The sequence below is a fragment of the Dipodomys ordii genome, unplaced genomic scaffold, assembly GCF_000151885.1.
Source record: "Dipodomys ordii isolate 6190 unplaced genomic scaffold, Dord_2.0 Scaffold188, whole genome shotgun sequence".
Lineage (NCBI taxonomy): Eukaryota > Metazoa > Chordata > Mammalia > Rodentia > Heteromyidae > Dipodomys > Dipodomys ordii.
In genome coordinates, this window is record NW_012267404.1 from 1,328,671 (window position 1) to 1,352,417 (window position 23,747).

General features: G+C 42.3%; 2 protein-coding genes across 2 annotated transcripts in view; one reads left to right on the top strand and one right to left on the bottom strand.

The window, feature by feature from the left end:
* The window catches only part of Ide (insulin-degrading enzyme), a 95,392-nt gene extending 86,493 nt beyond the window's left edge, over positions 1-8,899 (bottom strand). Inside the window, exon 1 of the mRNA XM_013034367.1 lies at positions 8,882-8,899. The gene's annotated coding sequence lies outside the window, so the exon portion shown is untranslated. The remainder of the gene's footprint in view (positions 1-8,881) is intronic.
* A 242-nt stretch (positions 8,900-9,141) lies between these two features.
* The window catches only part of Kif11 (kinesin family member 11), a 59,056-nt gene continuing 44,450 nt past the window's right edge, over positions 9,142-23,747 (top strand). Inside the window, exons 1-6 of the mRNA XM_013034322.1 lie at positions 9,142-9,434; positions 16,586-16,718; positions 16,951-17,048; positions 17,134-17,212; positions 19,540-19,725; positions 19,822-19,946. Of these exons, the coding sequence (XP_012889776.1) occupies positions 9,358-9,434; positions 16,586-16,718; positions 16,951-17,048; positions 17,134-17,212; positions 19,540-19,725; positions 19,822-19,946 (698 nt within the window). The 5' untranslated portion in view covers positions 9,142-9,357. The remainder of the gene's footprint in view (positions 9,435-16,585; positions 16,719-16,950; positions 17,049-17,133; positions 17,213-19,539; positions 19,726-19,821; positions 19,947-23,747) is intronic.

Sequence of the window (23,747 nt, forward strand, 5' to 3'; positions counted from 1 at the left end):
TGGGCCTGGGCACTGTCCCTCAGCTCTTTAGCTCAAGGCTAGCACTCTACCACTTGAGCCACAGCGCCACTTCCGGCTTTTTTCTTTTTGCTTCTGTGGTGCTGAGGAATTGAACCCAGGGCCTCATGCATGCAAGGCAAGTGCTCTACCTCTGAGCCACCTTCCCAGGCTCTCTGTGAGACTCTTATCTCCAATAAACTACCAAAAAATACAGAAGTAGAGCTGTGGCTCAAGTGGTAGAGTATGGAACAAAAGAAGCTCAGAGACAGCACGCAGGCCCTGGGTGCTGTCAAGCTCCAGGACAAACACAAACAAAACAAAACAAAAAGGCAAAAGAGAAGCATGTGGATTAATAAGGACTCAGAGCTGAGAGCCTGTAGCTCGCCTGTAACCCTAGCTACTCAGGAGGCTGAGATATGAGGATCTCGGTTTAAAACCAGCCCTAGCAAGAATGTCCATGAGAACATGGAAGTGGTGCTGTGCTTCAAGTGGTAGAGCGTTCAACTTGACCTGAAAAAATTAAATAAAAAGGACTCAAAATTGACAAGCTATGATAAGATTATTCTAAAATTGTATTTGAAAATGGAAAAGGCAAAGAAGATTGAGGTTTTTTGTTTTGTTTTTTTCTGGTCCTGGAATTTGAACTCAGAGCCAGGGCACTGTCTTTGAGCTGCTTTTGCTCAAGGCTAGTGCTCTACAACCTGAGCCACAGCACTACTCTGGCATTTTCTGTTTATGTGGTGCTGAGGAATTGAACCCAGGGCCTCATCTGTTCAAGGCAAGCACTCTACCACTGAGCCACATTCCCAGCCCCTTGTTTTGTTTTTTAAATAGAGGATCTCACAATATGGCTCTACTACCTCAACCTTCCAAGTGCTGGTGATCCAGGCATGAACTATTATGCCCAGTTGCAAGGCAATCTTGAAGAAGAATCTGAAACACTCATACTATGGAATATGTAATACTGTGGGATAGTAAGAATTGTTAAGGTGTGAAATTGAGAGAGTATGATATTAGCCTGAAGGAAAAAAACTCATGTAGACACCTTAGTAATATCTACTAAAGCTATGCTGTAACATATCTATGAATATGCCATTCTGCAATTCTACTTCTAGCAACAAAAAAGTGAACATATGTACATGAAAATACATGCACTGGAATGTTCATAGCAACAAAATCAGTAATAGTACCAAGTTGGAAACAATCTAAATGCCTACTAACAATAAAATACAGAAATCATGGAATATGCAAGGAATTCTGCACAGTAATGAAAATCAAAAAAATTATTCTCAACAATATGCACTTCATGGAGAATAAAACCAGTCAGTCAGCCAGGTGCTGGTGGCCTGTAATCCTCGCTATTCAGAAGGCTGAGATCTGAGGATTGTGGTTCAAAGCCAGCCTGGGCAGAAAACTCCCTGTGAGAGTGTTATCTACAATTCACCACTTCACATTTTAATCTGTGGCTTAAAATGGTAGAGTGCTACCCTTGAGCAAAAGAGCTCAGGGATAGTACCTAGGCCCTAAGTTCAAGCCCCATCACCAACAACAAAACAAAACAAAAAACCCTGTAAGTTGTGAGTCTTGAACTCAGGGCCTTGATGCTGTCCCTGAGTTTTTTGCCCAGGCTGGCTTCAAACCAGGATCCTCAGATCTCAGACTCCTGAGTAGCTAGGATTACAGCATGAGCCACTAGTGCCTCACATATCACACTATTTATTTATTTAAGCTTTTTGTTTTGAACTTGAATTCAGGTTCTGGACACTGTCCCTGAGCTTTTTTGCTTAAGGCTAGGGTTCTCGCACTTTGAGCCATAGCACAACTTCTGATTTTCTGGTAATTAAGTGGAAATAAGAGTCTTACAAACTTTTCTGCCCAGGCTGAGGCTGGCTTTGAACAACAATCTTCAGATCTCAGCCTCCTGAGTAGCTAAGATTACAGCCAGGAATCACTGGCACCTGGCATTTATATGAAGTTGAAAATAAGGCAAAACCAATCTGAGCTTTAGAAGTTAATAGTTACCTGAGTTAGGGTAGTAATGGAAAGGGAGAAAGTGGAGATAAAGGAGCATTGGTGTATGTTTTATATAGATGGGCGCCATTTTTAAAAAATTGAGCTGGAGGAGCTGGGAAGGTGGCTTAGTAGTAGAACCTTGCATGCATGAGGCCCTGGGTCCCTCAGCACCACGTAAGCAGAAAAATCTGGAAGTGGCGCTGTGGCTCAAGTGGTAGAGCATTATCCTTGTGCTGAAAAGCTGAGGAATAGTGCCCAGGCCCAGAGTTCAGGACCCATAACCGAAAAAAAAAAAAACTGAGCTGGACACTTATGCTTATAATATACTCCAATCAAATCTTTCCAAATAGCCAGGTATAGTAGCACATGGCTGTAATCCCAGCAGTCCAGAGGAGGCTGAAGGCAGTAGAATCATGGGATTCAAGGCCACCCTGGGCAACACAATAAAACCTTGCTGGAAAGGAAAAAAAGAAAAAGCAAGCTGCTGGTGGTTCATGCCCATTATCCTAGTTGTTTAGAAGGATGAGATCTGGAGGGTTAAGATTCATGGGCATTCCTGGCAGAAAAGCCTGAGACTTCATCTTCAAACCAGTCAGCAAAAGGCAGGACTGGACGCATGGCTCAAGTGGAGCAAGAAAGCTTAGCAAGCTCGAGGTCCTGAGTTTAAACCCTGAGTTACTGAAGGAAAAAAGAAGGAAGGAAACAGTCTGTGTGGATGGCTCATGCCTGTAATCCTAGCTACTGAGGAGACTGAGATCTGAGAAAATCTGTTTATACTCATATCGCCTATCTCCAATTAATCACCAAAAAGCTGAAAGTGGAACTATGGCTCAAGTGGTAGAGTGCTAGCCTTGAGCAGAAAAGAAGCAGTGCTCAAGGCCCTGAGTTCAAGCCCTAGTGTTAGCGAGTTCACACACACACACACACACACAAGGTCCTTTGAGATATATCTTGCAGTATTAAAAGATAAAATAATATCATGAGTAGTATTTAGTTTAGAATAGTCACTGAAGGAAGAGGGAGAAAGAGAAAGTATGAATAAACAATATTGACCTGGAAGGGATGGTTTTTGAAGCTGGCTGATGGTTATAGGATTATTTGTTACATTGTTATTTTTGCTTTTATACATATTTGAATTTCAGTAACCTGAAGTTTAAAGTGTGTATTAGTTTTAAGACTACAGTAACTACTCTATAACAACATGAATTTAAATATTTGTAGGTAATTAACTTTTTCTTTTTTTCCCCCTTTCCTTTTTCTTTTTTCTCTCCTCCACCCCTCTCCCCAGTATTGAGGATTAAACTCAATGTCTTGAATATAATAGGCATGCAGTCTACCACTAAGCTATAGCCCCAGCCTGTGATTTATTAGTTATGAGTTCTTCTAAATGACTCATACTTAGTCTTAAATCTTTTTATGTTCACTACTTGAAATGTATAAAATAAATAATTCATATTTTCCACAATTAAGACTACCTTTTAAAAATTAGGATAATGTTTCACTTATATATTCCAGGCTAGCCTTGAAATTGTGATCCTCCTACCTTAGCCTCCTAGATGCTGGGCATGCACCACCATACCTGGATGATAGGATTGCTCTTATGCAGTACACTGGTGGCTCATGTTTGAAATCCTAGCTACACAGGAAGCTGAGGTCTGAAGATGCAAGTTCAAAGCCATCCTGGGCAGAAAAGACTGTGAACTCTTAGCTTCAATGAACCAACAAAAAAGCTGGATATGCCTGGTGCTGGTGGCTTACTCCTGTAATCCTAGCTACTCAGGAGACTGAGATCTGAGGATCGAGGTTCAAAGCCAGCCAGGGGAAAGAAAGTCTGTGAGAGTCTTATCTCCAATTAACCACTAGAAACCGGAAATGGTGCTGTGGCTCAAGTGGTAGAGCATTTGCCTTGAACTGAAGAGCTCATGGATAGCACCCAGCCCCAGAGTTCAAGTCCCATGACTGACAGACCAAAAAAAAAAAAAAAAAAAGCTGGATATGGAGGTGTAGCTCAAGTGGTAGAGTGCCAGCTTTAAGTTTATGGGAAAAGCTAAGGGACAGCACCGAGTAAGTCCAAGTCCCAGTATTGACATATTATGGGCCTATACCTTGCTTTCAAGTTGAGCATACACTAGTTTAAGTCTCATGGATTTATACTATAGTGAGTGAATTAAACAAATTATTGCACAAAACAGTTTCATAATGTGATTAAATTACTATTAAGGGGAACCAGGATAAGGTTTCCTATTGTCCAGCTTCACCAAAGTAGCAGCTCTGGGACTTTCCTCTGATATTACTGCTGCTCCTCAGGATGGAGTGAGGAGACAAGGATATTACCCTTAATAGGGGTTTGGCATGTCTTGTGCTGTTGATAATGGAAGTTTGCACATGGCATAGTTTATTCAGAAGGGAACTGAGCAAACTTCCAGAGCACTGGGGTTAGTATTTGAGCTTCATCAGCAACTGTTAATGGAGGGTCAGCTGCTATGGCCCTTCTCATGGACTAGCATATCCCTTCCCCAGAACATTCTCCCTCCTCTTTTTTTTTAAAATTGTCCTTAGGTCCTGAAATGCTTTCTATCCAAGCCAGAACTTTGTCACTAAAAGTTAAAAGTTAGTGTGTATATGTATGTCAGTCCTGGGGCTTGAACTGGGTGCTGTTCCTGACATTTTGCTTAAAGTTAGCACTCTAGAACTTGAGCTATAGCTCCACTTCCAGATTTTTAATAGTTAATTGGACTTTCCTGCCTGGACCAACTTCAAACCATAATCCTCAGGCCTCAGCCTCCTGAGTAGCGAGGATTATAAATGTGAGCCACTGGTGCCAGCATAAAAAGGGGTTGGTGAAAGATTTGGGGGAGGAGGGCTGCATCAGGAAGAGCTCTCTGGGAAGATATAATTTACATTGTGGTTTGAAAGAGACTAACTAGGAGACAACCATAGAACAGGTGAGGAAAACATCATTTGTGAAGGTTTAGGACAGGAAAGTCTGGCAGAGTCCAGGGACTGACAAGCAGCTAGGAGACTGAGCTGGAGACTTTTCTCTTTTCCTCCCAATTAACCTTTGCTATTAAGATTCTATTAGGAAATTAAAAATAGTAACAAAAATCTGGATTTAGGGGAGCTTTATACTTCCACCAGTGTCTGGCAATATACTTACATATTCTTAACTGTTCCTCTTTAAGTTTATAAACAGTTCATGAACTGTGCTTTTTTTCATAGTTTATAAGCACATATAAACTTATTTACTATTGTTCTCTTTAACACTCATACTCAGACTGGGAAGGTGGCTCAGTGGTAGAGCACTTGCCTTGGATGCATGAGGCCCTGGGTTCAATTCCTCAGCAGAAGGAAAAAAAAAGCCGTGAGTGGTGCTGTGGCTCAAGTGGTAGAGTGCTAGCCTTGAGCTGAAGAGCTGAGGGACAGCGCCCAGGCCCAGAGTTCAGGCCAAAGACCAGAACCAAAAAACCCAAAAACCAAAAAAGCACTCATACTCACAGATACACAGTAGATACACAGTGTAACAGAACCTGACATGATTCTAGTGACTACGAACACATGGCTAAAGTTAAGCATGTTGTCCTCAACTGTTCACTACAGAAATGCACATTTTGCTCAAGAATTTTAGAAGATCATATAAATAGAAATGATGTTTATGCAGGCTTTCTAAAGTATTAAAAGAATGCTAATTCAAGATGCAAAAACACATGTTCAATTGTAATCTCACTTATTTCTAAGTGTACATACAGACAACTGAAAAGAAATCCATCATATTTAATAGTGTTATTTTCTGGGAAGTAGAAATCCAATATCTATACATACGAGTTCCAGAAAGAAAGAATAGATAAAAAGGAATGAGATGTTTGATGAATAATTCAAAGCCATTTCCCAGAATTGATAGAAATAAGTTGCCAGATTGACAGAATTCTCTGAATGCTCAGTCCAATGGATGAAAATAGATGCACACCAGAGCATATCATCAAAACTTCTAGTTTAAGTCAGGTGCCAGGGGCTCATACCTGTAACCCTAGCTAGTAAAGAAACTGAGATCTGAAGATCATAGCTGAAGCCAGTCCAAGCAGGAAAGTCTGTGAAACTTTTATTTGTATTTATTCATTTTTGATGGTCACTGGGCCTGGGTGCTGTCCCTCTGCTCTTCAGCTCAAGGCTGCACCCTACCACGTGAGCTATAGCACCGCTTCCAGCTTTTTTCTGTGGTGCTGAGGAATTGAACCCAGGGCTTCATGCATGCAAGGCAAGCACTCTACCACTGAGCCACCTTCCCATCCCTCATAGTGTTTTTTAACCTGGCCATATTTAACTTAAGAAAAACAAAAATCTCAAGCCATGCATAGTGACACACCTCTGTAATTCCAGCACTAAGAAGGCAGAGGCAGGAGGACTAAAATTTCAACACCAGGGGTGGGGGGAATAGTGCAAATGGTAGAGAATTAAGTTCAAACCCTGGTACTGGCAAACAAAACAAAAACAACAAACAAGCAAATAAAAAACAAGGAAGAAAGGAGAGAAAGAAAAAAAGTTCATTCAAGGCTACTTTGGGCTACATGGTAAGAACTTGTTTCAAACACATACACAAAAAAGAAAAAAGAAAGGAAATAAGGAAGGAAACACAAAAAGCTGGAAGTGGTGCTGTGGTTCAAGTGGTAGAGTGCTAGCCTTGAGCTGAAGAGCTGAGGGACAGCACCTAGGCCCAGAGTTCAGGCCCCACAACTGACCAAAAAAAGGAAGGAAGGAAAAATTATCTCCATTTTATAGATAAGAATATCAAAGCTGGGAGATGTTAAATGCTTCTCCCAGGTACCCATATATGTGCTTTTATAGACGTATACTTTCACTTTTTTTTGTTTTTGTTACACTAGGGTTTGAACTCAGTGCTTCATGATTCCTAGGCAAGTATTCTATCTCTTGAGCTATCACCAGCCCCAAATATATTTGAAGGCCTACTTTGTAAACTCAGTTCAAGACAGAAAAAAAAAGAGAGAAAGAAAAAAAAAGTAAAGAAGACAGGGTCCCCTATGAAACTTTTCTATACAGGGAGAACAAAAAAATCACAAGACAATGTAATTACATACTGTAGATAGGGACAGGGTTCTTCCTTATTTCCTTCCCTGAATTCTTTCTCCTCTATCCCTTCTTACAGGATCTTATTATGTAGCTCTGTGGTTCAGCCTGGCCTGGAACTCACTAGGTAGCCGTCATTGGTCATTGGCTTCGAATCTGTAATCTTCCTACCTCAGCTTCTCCAGTGGTAGGATTACCGGTGTGTACCAGCTAGGAAAAGCCTAGAGTTGTAATCTGAAATCTTCTCAGGGATAAAAGATGCGAAGAGTAAAAAGACCAAGACCAAGGAGCCAGACTTACAAAAGAAAAACTGAAACTCTGTAGCTTAGTAGTGAGAGATACAAAGTGGCTCAGACTGCGAGGTCTTAAAGGCTTGGTAATGAGTTTGGATTTGATTCCAAGTACAATGAGAAGGTAGTATAAGAAGGCATTTTTGGGGGGAGTGGGTCAGTCATAGGACTTGACCTCAGGGCCTGGGCCCTCCCAGTCCCTGACCTTTTTTTTTTTTTGCTGAAGGCTAGTGCTCTACCACTTGAGCCACAGCACCACTTCTGGCTTTTTTTCTTTTTGCTTATGTGGTGCTGAGGAATCGAACCCAGGGCCTCATGCATGCAAGGCAAGTGCTCTACCACTGAGCCACCTTCCCAGCCCTCTCTTTATTTTATAAAGGATATATCCCCAGCAGAATGAGAGCAGTGGGGGCAGGGAGAAGAGTACAAGCTGTTAAACTCGTTAAGGAAGCGGATAACAGGAATTCCGGGTAGAGATAAAAGCCTGGCACGAGGGTGGTGGCGGACGAGACGGAACAAAGAGGCCTGCGCTAGACAGACAGGAGCCGAAGGTTCTAGTTACTGTCCAGATGAAAAAGATGAGGGCAGATGTGGGAGGGTAAAGAGACGTCTGCGGTAATTTATCGGTAGGCAGCGGGCGGTGCATGACGGGCAGGGCCAGAGGTCTCACCCGCAGATGCGTTTAAGTGGAGGAACGCGGACGGGATACCAGGGCTTTCCACTGCGCCCGGCCACGACAGAAGATGAAGCGAAATTGCCATTTGAGGTCCCACGGGGCTCAGTGTAGCCCACAAGTGCAGCTCGGGGAATCGACCACAGACAGACGCCTGGGGCAGAACTTTCTGGGCCAGCGACCCCACACCATAAATGACTCGGTTACCCCCAACCAATCAGGACGTGTCCCGCGAGCCTTCGGAAAGCTGAAGGTCACCGAGGCTTGCAACCTGTGCGCCTACGGAAAGCCGGAGGTCTCCGGGCCTGCGCGCTAACGGAAAGCCCGACGCTGCCGGGGCCTGCGCGTCTACGAAAGCCGAAGGTCTTCGGGCCCAGCACGCCTACAGAAAGCCCGAGGTCACAGAGGTCGATAACACCTGTGAGCGCTAGGCACACCGGGATTTGTAGGCCGGAACGGCGCGCATGCGCAATCTCCTCCTGAAGCCGGGCACACCAATCCCGCACCACACACTCGCAACTGCGCGGGTCCTGGCAACGTAAAGTCTATCTTGTACTTTTCGCTGGGAATCATTGAGCTGTGACTTTCCCTCATCAAAGGATAAATCTAAAGTCTTTCACAGGATATCCAATGTCTACTTAACGAAAACTATTCTAGATGCTGTCTACAGGGAGCGTCCCTTGGAAGTTAACCTTCAGGGTTTATTACCATTTTCTAATCTTGATAACTCTGGCCTTTCGTAGACGCTTACTATATGAGCGGGTCTATACTATTTACCCGCGTGATCTCATTACTTTTCCCCACCACCCTCTGAGACAGTTATTACCGTTTTATCTTTCTGGTGAGACAACCTAGGTTTAGCGACTTCATTTCACTTGAGCAAAACCACACAGATTGGACACAGGAAGGCAACTCCGCCCCTCCCTTCCGGCTACAACTTCTGCGCAGGCGCGGACTCAGCGCCCGCGTAAGCCACGCCCCCGGGGCGGGACTCCGTTGACGACAGCGCGTTCCATGGTGCTTTGCGCACCCGCGCTGCTATTGGCTTGGCAACTCCGCTCATTTTTCAAATTGAGGCGCACAGTCGTTACTCGGTTTCTGCGCGCCGACGAAATACGAGTTTTGGTGGTTCTGGCGGGGGGCTCCCTGTCGCTGCCGCTCGAGCTCCGGGTGGGAAGTGACGGGGAACGCCGCGCTACGCACGTCGATCCTTCGGGCCGTTCCAGCGCTCGGGGCGGGGAGGTGGACACCCGAAACGCCCTTTTTCTTTTCTTTTTTTAAATTCTTTGGACCTGGACAGTGATGGCGTCCCAGCCAAACTCTTCTGCGAAGAAGAAAGAGGAGAAGGGGAAGAACATCCAGGTGGTGGTGAGATGCAGGTAGGGACGAGCGAGGACGAGAGCGAGTCTGGCGGGCCTCGAACGCCGGGCCTTTTCCGCCGGGCTGCCTCCCGGAGGCCGGCCGTCCGCCCCGGGGAGTTGTTTGTTTCCCCGGTCGGTTCCTCGGTTCCTGCGCATCTCATACCAGTTGCTATGAGATGCAGATGAAGAATGTGTGTGTTCGAGGCAGTGGTTAAACTGCTAGTCACAAGAAAAACGCGATAGTCGCTGCTCCTTTTCCTGAAAATTGCGATCCTATTTTCTTTTTTTGAATGGATGTTGACTTAAGTGACACTTTCCGGTGCTGGTGTCAGTTTGTAAATCCGGACGCAGGACTGTCATTCCCCTGGCTCTCTTGGTTTGAGATGCAATATGTTGTGCCTGTTTATCAAACACGTAAATGTGACTTTATTTTTACCATAGCGGGTTCATAAGGATGAAGAAGAGTGAGGTGCAGCTGCAGCTTCTACTTCACCGTCCTCTTTGTCTACAGATCCAAAAGTCAGAATTTTAGGAGTGAGGATTTGTGTGTTGGGGGGAGGAGGCGCAGTGGTGAGAGGAAGGTCTTCAACTCTCCCTTGACTGGTTCCAAAAACTCGGATTAAAAAATGTCATTATTATTATTTATTTTTTAAGAAACGAAGGCTTGCTTTGTTTCCCAGGTTGCCCTTGAGTTGCTGGCTTTCACTCCTGTGTTTCCTACTTTTCAATTTTAAAATTAGCTAGTAGAGGGGAGGAACAAAGTTTTCGAAACTGCTGCTTAATTGGTGATTGCTTTATTCCTTTTCCAGGCGCTTTGTACAGCCCATCCCTGTACGTGTGCTTTGTGTGTCTGCTTTTTCTTGATGTCTAAATTGATTATTGCATATTTTTGTAAATGCAGAAGTATCCTAAAATTAAAAGGTTATTTAAGCAGTATTAGTAGCAACAAAATTTCTTAGGTGATTAACCAAGCTTTGATGACTTGAGATGTGGGTAAGAAAGACAGTCCAAGTTTTTAAACTAGGTGCCAGTGAGGAAATTTGGTGATAATCTTACGCCTAGTCAATGACAACTGCTGGGCTCTGGAGCTTTTGGTTACTTACTTTGAAGACTTTGTCTCTCTCTTTCTATTTTTTTTTTAAACCGGGTACTGGGGTTTAAACTCAGGGACTCCACTTTGCTAGGTACACTCCCAGTCCCTTTTGACTTTAGTTATTTGACAGGAGCCATTCTTGGAGTATTGATCTTCCTACCTATAGATAAGCTTCTTCATAGCTGGGATGACTGGCACACTCTTGCTAATTGAGATGGAAATCTTTTTTTTTTCCTCTCACTAACTTTTTTGTTGGACTGTTCTCAAACTGAGATTCTCCGAATTTCTATCTCCCAAGTAGCTATAATTACAGATTTGAGCTTTCACTCTGGGTCATAAAGATTTTTTTTAAATTAAAAGATTTATTTTTAATTAGAATAGTTGACAAAATCAAATTTTTACTTCAAAAAAGCTTAATAGAAAGATTTTAATAAAGCTTAAACTGGACAATATTATTTTTCTCTTTGTACTTTTTAAATTTTTTAACTTTTTGCTGTCTACAGAATATTTTAGGCTTATATAAAACTATGAAACATGCTGTAACAAACATTTGCGTATCCATTATCCAAATTAAGCAGCACAACAATTATTGTAGCTCTCTTCTTTCACCCATGGTTTACCTCATACATTCAAGCTTTGTGACTTAGAAGAAATTTTGTTTACATTATAACCAATGAAAAGTGCTTAGATTGTGTCTAATATATACCCTAATTTTGATATAGCTTTTTTTCTGGTTAGACTTCAAATAGCCTTCTTGGTTCAAGTCTGTCATTCAACTTTAGTAATAAGCAACATATGGGGTTTTCAAGGCTGGACACACCTTTCTTTAAAAGGTCTAGAAGAGGAAATATTTAATAAGCACTCTTTCTGAAACTTTCCAGTTATTCCTAGTTTTTAAATGTGTATAATATAGACTTTACCTTTTGCTGTTGTTTTTTGAGACAAGGTCTTTCTGTATAGCCCATGTAATCCTCTTGCCTCAGCCTCTGGAGTGCTGGGATGACAGGTGTACAGTGTACAGTTGAATGATACTAATTACATTCATAGTAATGTGCAACTATTTCCAATGTCCATTTCTATCATTCTTTTCATCTTGAGAAATTGAGATTATGGACAGAACAATAACTTCCCATTTCTCTTTTTCCTAACCCCCTAAAAATTACCATTCTAATGTTCATTTCTGATTTTGTCTAAGTATCTTATATAAATGAAATAATGGTATAGTATTTATCTTTTTTGTGTGACTCATTTATTTCACCTATTATTATTATTTGTTGTTGTTGGTGGTGGTGGTGGTGGTGGTCATGGGGCCTGTACTCTGGGTCTGGGTGCTGTCCCTCATTTCTTCAGCTCAAGGCTAGCGCTCTACCACTTGAGCCACAACCCCACTTCTGGCTCTTTCTGCTTATGTGGTGCTGAGGAATCGAACCCAGGGCCTCATGCATGCAAGGCAAGCACTCTATCACTGAGCCACCTTCTCAGCCCCATTTCACCTACTATTATATCCTCAAAGTAAATCCATGTTGTGGCATATGTCAGAATATCTTTCCTTTTCTTAAGCTACATAATAGTCTATTGTGTGAGCATAGCACAATTTGTTTATTCATTTATTTGCTGATTGACACTTTGCTTCTGCCTTTTACCTATGTGAATAATGCTGCCAGGAACATGAGTATACAGATACCTCTTTGAGATTCTGATTTTTATTTATTTTTTGTTTTTTTTTTTCTTTTTTGGTCCGGTTGTGGGGCCTGAACTCTGGGCCAGGGCGCTGTCCCTCAGCTCTTCAGCTCAAGGCTAGCGCTCTACCACTTGAGCCACAGCACCACTTCGGGCTTTTTTCTTATGTGGTGCTGAGGAATCGAACCCAGGGCCTTAGGCATGCAAGGCAAGCGCTCTACCACTGAGCCACCTTCCCAGCCCCTGATTTTTATTTATTTTTTGGATACACACATATACACACCCTAGGATTAGAATTGTTAGCTCATATAATTCTATTTTTAACTTTTTTTTTTGGTGCCAGTCCTGGGGCTTTAACTCAGCCCCTGAGGTGCCATTCTTGAGCTGTGTTGCTCAAAACCAGTGCTGTACCACTTGAGCCACAACTCCACTTCTGGCTTTTTGGTGCTTAATTAGAGATGAGTCTCATAGACTTTCCTGCCTGGGTTGGCTTCAAACCATGATCCTCAGATCTCACCTTTCTGAATAGCTAGGATTACAGCCGCTGGCACTCAGCTTGTTAACTTTTTTTTGAGGAACCAAGTATATCTTTCACAATGGTTGTACCATTTTATGTTTTTGGCAAAAGTGTACAAGTGCTTGAGTTTCTTCACACTTTTACCAACAATTGTTTTTGTCTTTTTTCATACAATTGTGATATCTGCACAATAATGTTCTGTTTATTGCAACTTATTTATTTACAGTAATCAAGCACCAGCATAGGTGCCCATCAACAATTGACTGTTTTCTCTCTCTCTCTTTTTTTTTGGTCGGTCGTGGGGCTTGAACTCTGGATTTGGGTGCTGTCCCTGAGCTCTTCAGCTCAAGGCAAGCACTCTACCACTTGAGCCACAGCACCATTTCTGGTTTTCTGGTGGTTTATTGGAGATAAGAGTTTCACAGAGGGGTTGGGAAGGTGGCTCAGTGGTAGAGTGCTTGCCTTGCATGCATGAGGCCCTGGGTTCGATTCCTCAGTACCACATAAGCAAAAAGAAAGAAGCCGGAAGTGGTGTTGTGGTTCAAGTGATAGAGTGCTAGCCTTGAGCTGAAGAGCTGAGGGACAGTGCCCAGGCCCAGAGTTTAAGTTCCACAACAGACCAAAAAAAAAAAAAACCACAAAAAGTTTAAATAAGGGCACTGACTTTAAGGACATAGTATAAATTACTTTTATGTTGTGTTGTTTGTAGAACAACTTTGTGGAAGGAGGATCCATGATAGCTTTGTTTCTGTTTGAGGAGAGTTGTTACTCACAATAAAAGAACAGGAAGTGGTGCTGTGGCTCAAGTGCTAGAGCACTCGCCTTGAGCTGAAGAGCTCAGGGACAGTGCCCAAGCCCAGAGTTCAAGCCCCATGACGGACAAAAAAAAAAGTGATATGGATCACTAATAAATTCATTGTTTTTTTTTTTTTTGGTCATCGGTCATGGAGCTTGAAGTCTGAGTCTGGCCACTGTCCCTCAGCTCTTCAGTTCAAGACTAGCACTCTACCACTTGAGCCACAGTGCCACTTCAGGCTTTTTCTGCTTATGTGATGCTAAGGAATCGAACCCAGGACCTCATGCATGTGAGGCAAACACTCTACCACTGAGCCACCTTCCTAGCCCAATAAATTCATTCTTGTACTAACATAAAATCTCAGGAAAAAGAATATTCCAAATACTTACTTTGGTTTCACAGTAGCTGCAAAGCACACGTGTGAATACAAACAATGGGCTAAGGCTATTCCTCAGAATTTGTCTATCTGTATTGAAGATCATACATAAGATCTAAATCTCCAGTAACTAGGTGACATACATGCAAAGAGCTTTATTTTATTTATTTATTTATTTGGGTCCAGTCGTGGGGCCTGAACTCTGGGCCTGGGCGCTGTCCCTCAGCTCTTCAGCTCAAGGCTAGAGCTCTACCACTTGAGTCACAGTGCCATTTCCGGCTTTTTTCTTTTTGCTTATGTGGTGCTGAGGAATCGAACCCAGGGCCTCATGCATGAAAGGCAAGAGCTCTACCGCTGAGCCACCTTCCCAGCCCGAGCTTTAGTTTATTTTAATTTGGGGATGAACATACATTTGTAATATGAGGAGGGTTCATTGTGATATTTCCATATATGTACATAGTGTATACTTGAAACAAACTTACCTCCTCTCAGTATTTCTGTTCCTTCTCTCACTTTTCAAATAGCATTTGGTGGATTTCAGTATGCTGTCTTTTTTTGTTGTTTGTTTTGTCGGTCGTGGGGCTTGAACTCTGGGCCTGGGTGCTGTCCCCTGGGCTCTTCAGCTCAAAGCTAACGCTCTACCACTTGAGCCACAGCACCACTTCAGTATGCTGTCTTTATGTATATGTTTTAATTTCTTTCAAACCTTATCATCCCTCTATTTCATTTCCCCCTCCCATCTACCACCCACTGATTTCTTCCTAGACAGTCTCCTTTTGCATTCATGTCTCACTACCATTGTTATTACCATCATTATTATCATTTTGAGCTTGTTCTTCACAACTGACCAATAATGTGATATTTCTGAGTTCAGTTTTTATCTTGCTCAACAGGATGAATTCTAGTTCAGTGTATTTTCCTGCAAATAATATAATTTGTTTTTTTCTTTATGAGTAATAGTCTATGGGTGTGTGTGTTTGTGTGTGTGTGTGTGTGTGTGTGTGTGTGTGTGTGTGTACACTTTATCCACTTAGCTTCTTCCACAGTTTGGCTACCACAGTTTGGCTATTGTGAATAGAACTGCAGTAAACCTGGGTCTTTCTCCTTTTGATATAAGCCCAAAAATATATAGAGGGTTATAAAGAAGATTTATTTTTAGTTGTTTTTTTTTTTTTTTAGGTCCGGTCGTGGGGCCTGAACTCTGGGCCTGGGTGCTGTCCCTCAGCTCTTCAGCTCAAGGCTAGCGCTCTAACACTTGAGCCATAGCACCACTTCTGGCTTTTTTATTTTCTGCTTATGTGGTGCTGAGGAATTGAACCCAGGGCCTCATGCATGCAAGGCAAGCGCTCTACCACTGAGCCACCTTCCCAGCCCTAGTTTTTTTTTAAGGAATTTCCATACAGATTCTGTAGTGGTTGCAATAGTTTCTATTCCCACCACTTTAGTGATTTGATTTTTTTTTTTTTTTTTTTTTTAGTCATAGGTCTTGAACTCTGGGCCTGGGCACTGTCCCTGAGCTCTGGAGCTCAAGGTGAGCACTCTATCACTGGAGCCACAGTGCTACTTCTGGTTTTCTGGTGGTGAATTGGAGAAAAGGGTCTCATGGACTTTCCTGCCCAAGCTGGCTTTGAACTGCAATCCTTAGAGCTCAGCCTCATGAGTAGCTAGGATTATAGGCTTGAGCCACCAGTGTCTGGCTGGTTTGAATTTTTGTATAACATTACTGAAGTTAACAAACTGTGATCAGAAGAAATCATATACTTTTTGTTTGTTTGATTAGTCTTGGGGCTTGAACTCAGGGCCTGGGCATTGTCCCTGAATTTCTTTTTCTTCTTCTTCTTTTTTTTTTTTGTAGATAGTAGGGCTTGAACACTGGGCTTGGGCGCTGTCCCTGTGCTCTTCAGTCCAAGTTTCCAGTTTTCTAGTGGTTTATTGGGGATAAGAGACTCATGGGGGCTGGGAAGGTGGTTCAGCGGTAGAGCGCTTCCCTTGCATGCCTGAGGTCCTGGGTTCGATTCCTCAGCACCACATAAGCAAAAAGAAAAAAGCTGGAAGTGGTGCTGTGGCTCAAGCGGTAGAGCGCTAGCCTTGAGCTGAAGAGCTGAGGGACAGCGCCCAGGCCCAGAGTTCAGGCCCCACGACTGGACCCAAAAAAAAAAAAAGTCACAGACTTTTCTGCACAGGCTGGCTTTGAACCATGATCGTCAGATCTCAGCCTCTTGAGTAGCTATGATTACAGGTGTGAGCTACCGGCGCCCTGCTGTCCCTGAATTTCTTTTGCTCAAGGCTAGCACTCTACCACTTGAGCCACAGCACCACTTCTGGCTTTTTCTGTGTATGTGGTATTGAGGAATTGAACCCACGGCTTTATGCATGCTAAGCAAGCACTCTACCACTAAGCCACAATCCCAGCCCAGAAACCATGCACTTTCTAATTAGAGATATCTGAGGACAATAACGGGTTTGAAATACTTTTTTCTGGAAGTTTAGTCATTTTTGTGTGATCTATGTGAATTTCCTGCTGCTCAGTCTTGACAACTTGAATGCTATTCATTTGGTGACTTAATCACATGTGCAGGCAAGAGGTTAGCTCAAGGACAGTGCTCAGGCCCTGAGTTCAAGCCCCAGTACCAGCACACAAAAAAAGAAAATGTTACTGATAACCAGCCAAGAGTTCTTGAATAACCTTTGATATTTCTTTTTATAGGCCATTTAATTTGGCAGAGCGGAAAGCTAATGCCCATTCAGTAGTAGAATGTGATCACGCGCGAAAAGAAGTTAGTGTGCGAACTGGAGGACTGACTGACAAGAGCTCAAGGAAAACATATACTTTTGATATGGTACTTACTTTCTTCTTTCTGGATGCTATTTCTGATTTCTCCACTGATGTGAGGTAATCCTAATATATGTGTTTCTATTGGAATATGGTGACATATACCTATATAGATTTCAATTGCCCCCTCAAGTTGTCAGGTGGACAAATTATTCAAATGAGTAATTTTGAATTTTGTTTTAATTGGCTTACATTAATTATACAAGTTTTCTTTAATATCTTTCTTTTTGTTTTGATAGGTTTTTGGAGCATCTACTAAACAAATTGATGTTTATCGAAGTGTCGTTTGTCCAATTCTGGATGAAGTTATTATGGGCTATAATTGTACTGTCTTTGCGTAAGAAAACACTCTTTTTCAAGTTGATGAAAAGCTTAGATGTATGTATTTGATTTTGATTTAACATTGCTGTTAATCTTGGCAGATACGGCCAAACTGGCACCGGGAAAACTTTTACAATGGAAGGTGAAAGGTCACCCAATGAAGCATTCACCTGGGAGGAGGTATTTATTGTTTATAACATATTTTTATTTCCAGTGTGGCAAAACTCTACCTTACCAACAACATACTTTATTACAAGTATGTCTTGAAATATAGATTAGAGAAACCATGTCAAACATGAATTTAAGATAAACTGCTATTATGGTGAAATTAAGTATGGTAAGCTTGCTGTTAAACACACAGCCTCACTGGGCAATACAAGATGAATACATATAGTTAAAGTGGTAAAGAGAGTGGTCTGCTGAGGGTGTACTGTCTCCTTATCTGTTTTTTTTCTTTTGGGGTCTGGTCATGGGGCCTGAACTCTAGACTGGGGCACTGTCCCTCAGCACTTCAGCTCAAGGCTAATGCTCTACCACTTGAGCCACAGCACCACTTCCAGCTTTTTTTTTCCTGCTTATGTGGTGCTGAGGAATCGAACCCAGGGCCTCATGCATGCAAGGCAAGTGCTCTGCCACTGAGCCACCTTCCCAGCCCTGTGGGATGTTTCCTAAAGTCAATAACAGATACTTGTAACAGTACACAGTGCCAAACCCTAAATATTCATGCTTATAATAATACCTAACTTAGACATTAGGTATAAGAGATTGCCAGCAGTAACTAATAGAAGCATTATAACCATGTGCTATAAATAAAAGTTACATAAATATAGTTTCATCCTGTCTTTCAAAATATCTTATGCTTTTCCTTTGTCATTCAAAGGAAGCAGTTTACATCTTCTCTTTGATATCTAGGGATTGCCAGAATCCATGCCATTGTGCTTTGGGCTGTTATTAGGTAAAATGAGGGTTATTTGAACACTAACACTAAATAGGGCTCCTAAGGTACTAAAGGGCAGGTAGCATATATATTATGATTACAAGGGACAAAGATGATTTATGTTCCTGGCTGAATGGTGCAACGTTTTGTCATGCTACTCAGAATAGTGCACAATTTAAAATTTGTTGTTTATTTTGAATACTTAGAAACATTATTTCTAGAGGGGCTGGGAAGGTGGCTCAGAGCACTTGCCTTGCATGCATGAGGCCCTGGGTTCAATTCCTCAGTACCACATAAGCAAAAAGCAAAAAGCCGGAAGTGGCGCTGTGGCGCAAGTGGTAGAGCGCTAGCCTTGAACTGAAGAGCTGAGGGACAGCACCCAGGCCCAGAGTTCAGGCTCCATGACCGGACCCAAAAAAACATTATTTCTAGAATTTCCCATTAGTATTTTAGTATTGTGGTTGATTTTAAGACAAGTAAGTGACTTGACTTTTAGTGCTGGTCATAGGCTTGAACTTAGGTCCTGGGCACTATCCCTGAGCTTTTTTTTTGGGGGGGGTCTGGTTGTGGGCCTGAACTCTGGGTCTGGGCGCTGTCCCTCAGCTCTTCAGCTCAAGGCTAGCACTTTACCACTTGAGCCACACACCACTTTCAGCTTTTTCTGCTTATGTGGTGCTGAGGAATAGAACCCAGGGCCTCCTGCATGCAAGGCAAGCAAGCCACTGAGCCACCTTCCCAGCCCCATCCCTGAGCTTTTTTGCCCAAGGTTTGCATGCTACCACTTGAGCCATAGCTCTACTTTTGGCTTTTTTGAGGGGCGGGGACTTTCCTCCCCAGTCTGGCTTCAAACTGCAATCCTCAGGTCTCACCCTCCTGAGTAGGTAAGATTATAGGTGTATGGCTTGGCTAGTTTGTTTTTAAACTTACTTTGGTGGGTAGCCGTCTCTTGATATCCTTGTGGGGGTTGAGGGTGGCATGATGGTTCTGGATCCTTCCTCATACCAAAATCCAAGGATGCTCAAGTTTTTTGTTTTTTGTTTTTGTCAATATAGTATTTGCCAATAACTTATATATTCCTTTTCATATACCTTAAATAATTTCCAAATTACTTATAATACCTAACACAATGCAAATGATATGTAAATAGTTGTTTCACTGCATCGTTTAGGGAATAATGACAAGGGAAAACAGTGACACAGTGTAGATGAAGTGGGTTTTATTTTTCTTCCCCCCCCCCGAATATTTTCTATTTACATATAACTGGGCATATTGGCACACAGTAGTAATCCCAGCTAGCTACTCAAGATGCTGGAGCAGGAGGGTCATAATTTCAAGGTCAACCTGAGGAACTTACTGAGACCCTTTCTCAAAATGGAAATGATAAAAGCTATAGCATCGTGGGAAAACACTTAACTACCAAGCACAAGGTCCTGGGTTCAATCTTTAGTATAGCAAAAAAATAAAATAGGAGTTCCTTGTTATATGTTTTAGCTACTGCAGTGAGTGGCATTCTTTACTATAATCTTTACTAATAGTATATATAATAATAATTATTGTTAATATATTTTAGGATCCTTTGGCTGGTATAATCCCTCGTACCCTTCACCAAATTTTTGAGAAACTAAGTGCTAATGGCACTGAATTTTCAGTCAAAGTATCTCTGTTAGAAATCTATAATGAAGAACTTTTTGATCTTCTTAATCCATCTTCTGATGTATCTGAGAGACTGCAGATGTTTGATGATCCCCGTAACAAGGTAACTCAGTTTTAAGAATGCAATGTTTCTAGATTTTAATGTGTGAGTCTTTTAGGAAAAAACAATCTAATTGATGTTCTTTTGATACTTGGTCAGAGGGCAGTGATAATCAAAGGTTTAGAAGAAATTACAGTACACAACAAAGATGAAGTTTATCAAATTTTGGAGAAGGGGGCAGCAAAAAGGACAACTGCAGCCACTTTGATGAATGCATATTCCAGGTAAAAGTCACTATCTCTTCCCTAGCTCTGTTTTCCTTTTAAGTAAAAAAGTAGCAACTTAAGTCAAATTGGGGTGGGTCACAGTATTGAGTCACATATGAAGACTTGGTGCCTTGGTAACTGGCTTTGGATTTATAAAGAGGGCACTGATATTGAAGGAATATTGAAAGGAGAGCAATGATAAGTTGAAATAGACCAAAAATATTAAACTAACTTTAAGCAGAATTCTTTATTTCAAAGTAATTATATACCAGACATGTTGTTATCACATCTGTAATCCTAGTACTGATGGTTGAGGGAGGAGGATCATGACTTCAAATCTAATCTGGGTTACATAAAAAGACAATGTCTCAAAAAACAAAATAATGAAATCATGCATGGAAGGCCAAATTAAAATGTGGTTGCTCTAGTCAATCTTGAGATGGTGTGCACAAAGACTAACCATTCCTACCTTATGAAGATGGCTTCTTGGGCACTTAGATGTTGCTCTTATTAACCTTTAGTGATGCGTAGAACCTAATTTGCAATCTTTGGTTGCAAAGAATAAGAAATATTTTCTACTTTCAGCTTTTTACTGGTTAATTGGAGATAAAAGTATCATGGATTTTTCTGTTTGGGCTAACTTTGAACCTGGATCTTGTGATCTCAGCCTCCTGAGTAGTTAGAATTAAAGGTGTGAGCCACTGGTGCCCAGTATAAAGATCACTTTTTATTTTTTTATTTTATTTTTATTTTTTGTCGGTTGTGGGCCTAAACTCTGGGCCTGGGCGCTGTCCTTCAGCTCTTCAGCTCAAGGTTAGTGCTCTACTACTTGAGCCACAGTACCACTTCTGGCTTTTCTCCTTATGTGGTGCTGAGGAATTGAACCTAAGACCTCATGCATGCGAGGCAAACACTCTACCACTGAGCCACCTTCCCAGTCCCAAAGATCACTTTTTATGACTGTGTTTGTTAAGAAAAAGAAAAATTAACTCTTCCCAAATCAGAGAGGATTTCTGTGCCTATTTGCATTAATTCCATATCATGGATTAGAAATGGGTAATGATGGGGCTGGGATGATGGCTCAGTGGTAGAGTGCTTCTCTTGCATGCATGAGGCCCTGGGTTGGATTCCTCAGCACCACATAAGTAGAAAAAGCTGGAAGTGGTACTGGGCTCAAGTGGTAAGAGTACTAGCCTTGAGCTGAAGAGCTAAGGGAAGCACCCAGGCCCAGAGTTCAAGCCCCATGACCAAAAAAAAAGAAAAAAAAGAAGTGGGTAATGATATGTGTATGTTTGTGCATATGTGCGTGTGTGCGCGCGTGCATGAACGCGTGTTTTTAATAAGTTTTTGTGAAAATACAGAGGGGTTACAGTTACATGAACAAGGTAATGAGTACATTTTTTATCCAGCATTGTTGCCTCCTCCTTTGTTTTTCCCCTACCATCCTATCCCTCCCACCTCCACAACTACACCTCCCCCCCCCCCCCCCCGTGTGTTTTCAAACACACTACACAGTCCAGGTTGTATTCAAACTTCCAATTCTCCTGCCTCACTCTTCCAAGGGCTACAGTTATAGCATATATATATACCATGCTTACTTTACATGATGAATGTTCTGACTCAGGTTTATAGTTTTTTTGTTTTGTTTTTTTTGGTCGGTGGTGGGGCTTGAACTCTGGGCCTGGGCGCTGTCCCTCAGCTCTTCAGCTCAAGGCGAGCGCTCTACCACTTGAGCTACAGTGCCACTTCCGGTTTTCTGGTGGTTTATTGGAGATAGGAGTCTCAAGGTCTCTCGTCCCTGGGCTGGCTTTGAACCTCAATCCTCAGATCTCAGCCTCCTGAGTAGCTAGGATTACAGGCGTGAGCCACTAGTGCCTGGCAGGTTTTGTTTTTTTTTGGTAACTTCCCTTTTTCTGTAATTTAAGAAGAAAATTTGTAAAAAAAAAAATATTGAAAGTACTTATTAAATACCATGAGAAGCACAAAAAACATTTTCTCCAGTAATGACATTAACAAAGTAATAATATTCATCAATTGCCACTAACATAAAAGGGTATCTTTGGCTGGGTACCGGTGGCTCACACCTGTAATCCTTGCTACTCAGGAGGCTATGATCTGAGGATTGAGGTTCAAAGCCAGCACGGGCAAGAAAGTCCTTGAGACTCTTTATCTCCAATTAACCACCAGAAAACGGGAAGTGGCCTCTGGCTCCAGTGGTAGAGCGCCAGCCTTGAGCTGAAGAGCTCAGAGACAGTGCCCAGGCCCAGAGTTCAAGCCCCATGACCGACAAAAAAAAAAAAAGGTATCTTTGATCATCTGTATAATTTTTGTTTTCCTTAGATCAAAACTGAAGTCATAGCCGGGTGCCGGTGGCTCATGACTGTAATTCTAGCTACTCAGAGGCTGAGATCTAAGGATCGCAGTTCAAAGCCAGCCCAGGCAGGAAAGTCTGTGAGACTCTTATCTCCAATAAACCACCAGAAAACCGGAAGTAGCGCTGTGGCTCAAGCGGTAGAGCGCCTGCCTTGAGCTGAAGAGCTGAGGGACAGCGCCCAGGCCCAGAGTTCAAGCCACACAACCGACAAAAACAAAAAAAACAAACTGCAGTCATTATTTAGCATAAGATCTAGTGGGAATTTTTTTTTTGGGGGGGTGTGTGTGCAGGTCCTGGGACTTGAACTGAGGGGCTGAGCTGCTTTTTCTCAAGGATAGCTCTCTACCATTTGTGTCACAGTACTGCTTCCAGCTTTTCTGAGTAGTTTATTGGAGATAAGAGTCTCAGACTTTTTAGTCTAGGCTAGCTTTCAGTTGTGATCCTCACATCTCAGCCTCTTGAGTAGCTGGGATTACGGTTGTGTGCTACCAGCATCCAGCCTAGTGGGGCCTATTTTATAATATTTCAGCAATTATACAGTTGATTCTTTCTGCTATTCAGAGGAGTTACTCTTCTCTTTCCCTTCCCTCTTTTTCTGGTTAATTGAAGATAAGGGTATTACATACTTTTCTGCCCCAGATGGCTTTGAACTTTGGTTCTGGATCTCAACCTTCTGAGTAGCTAGAATTGTAGACAGGAATCAGTAGTGCCCAGCTGGAACCAATTACTTATTTCTGATTATATTCTCAAAGTAGAGAAATATCCTTGTGCGGGGCTGGGAAGGTGGCTCAGTGGTAGAGCGCGCTTGCCTTGCATGCCTGAGGCCCTGGGTTCGATTCCTCAGCACCACATAAGCAAAAAGAAAAAAGCTGGAAATGGCACTGTGGCTCAAGTGGTAGAGCGCTAGCCTTGAGCTGAAGAGCTGAGGGACAGCGCCCAGGCCCAGAGTTCAGACCCCACAACCGGACCCCTCCCCCAAAAAAAGAGAAATATCCTTGTGCATATACAACAGTTGACATGGATGAAGAATAATCTGATGGTTTACCTAGTGCTTAAACTTACAGTAACAGCATATCCCAAGAGTTTTTTAGGAACAGAAAGATTAGTAGAAGCTGGTCACCAGTGGCTCATGCCTGTAATCCCAGCTACTTAAGAGGCTGAGATCTGAGGATCATAGTTCAAAGCCAACCCCGGGCAGGAAAGTCTGTGAGGCTCTTATCTCCAATAAACCACTAGAAAACCAGAAGTGGCACTGTGGCTCAAGCGGTAGAGTGCTCTCCTTGAGCTGAAGTGCGCAAGGACAGTACCCAAGCCCAGAGTTCAAGCTCCACAACCGACAAAAAAAGAAAAAAGAAAGATTAGTAGAGAGCTGTCTTCTCTGATACAATGGGTAACTGTTCATCTTTCAAAAGAGCTTGGAAATTCTTTTATTTATTTATTTATTT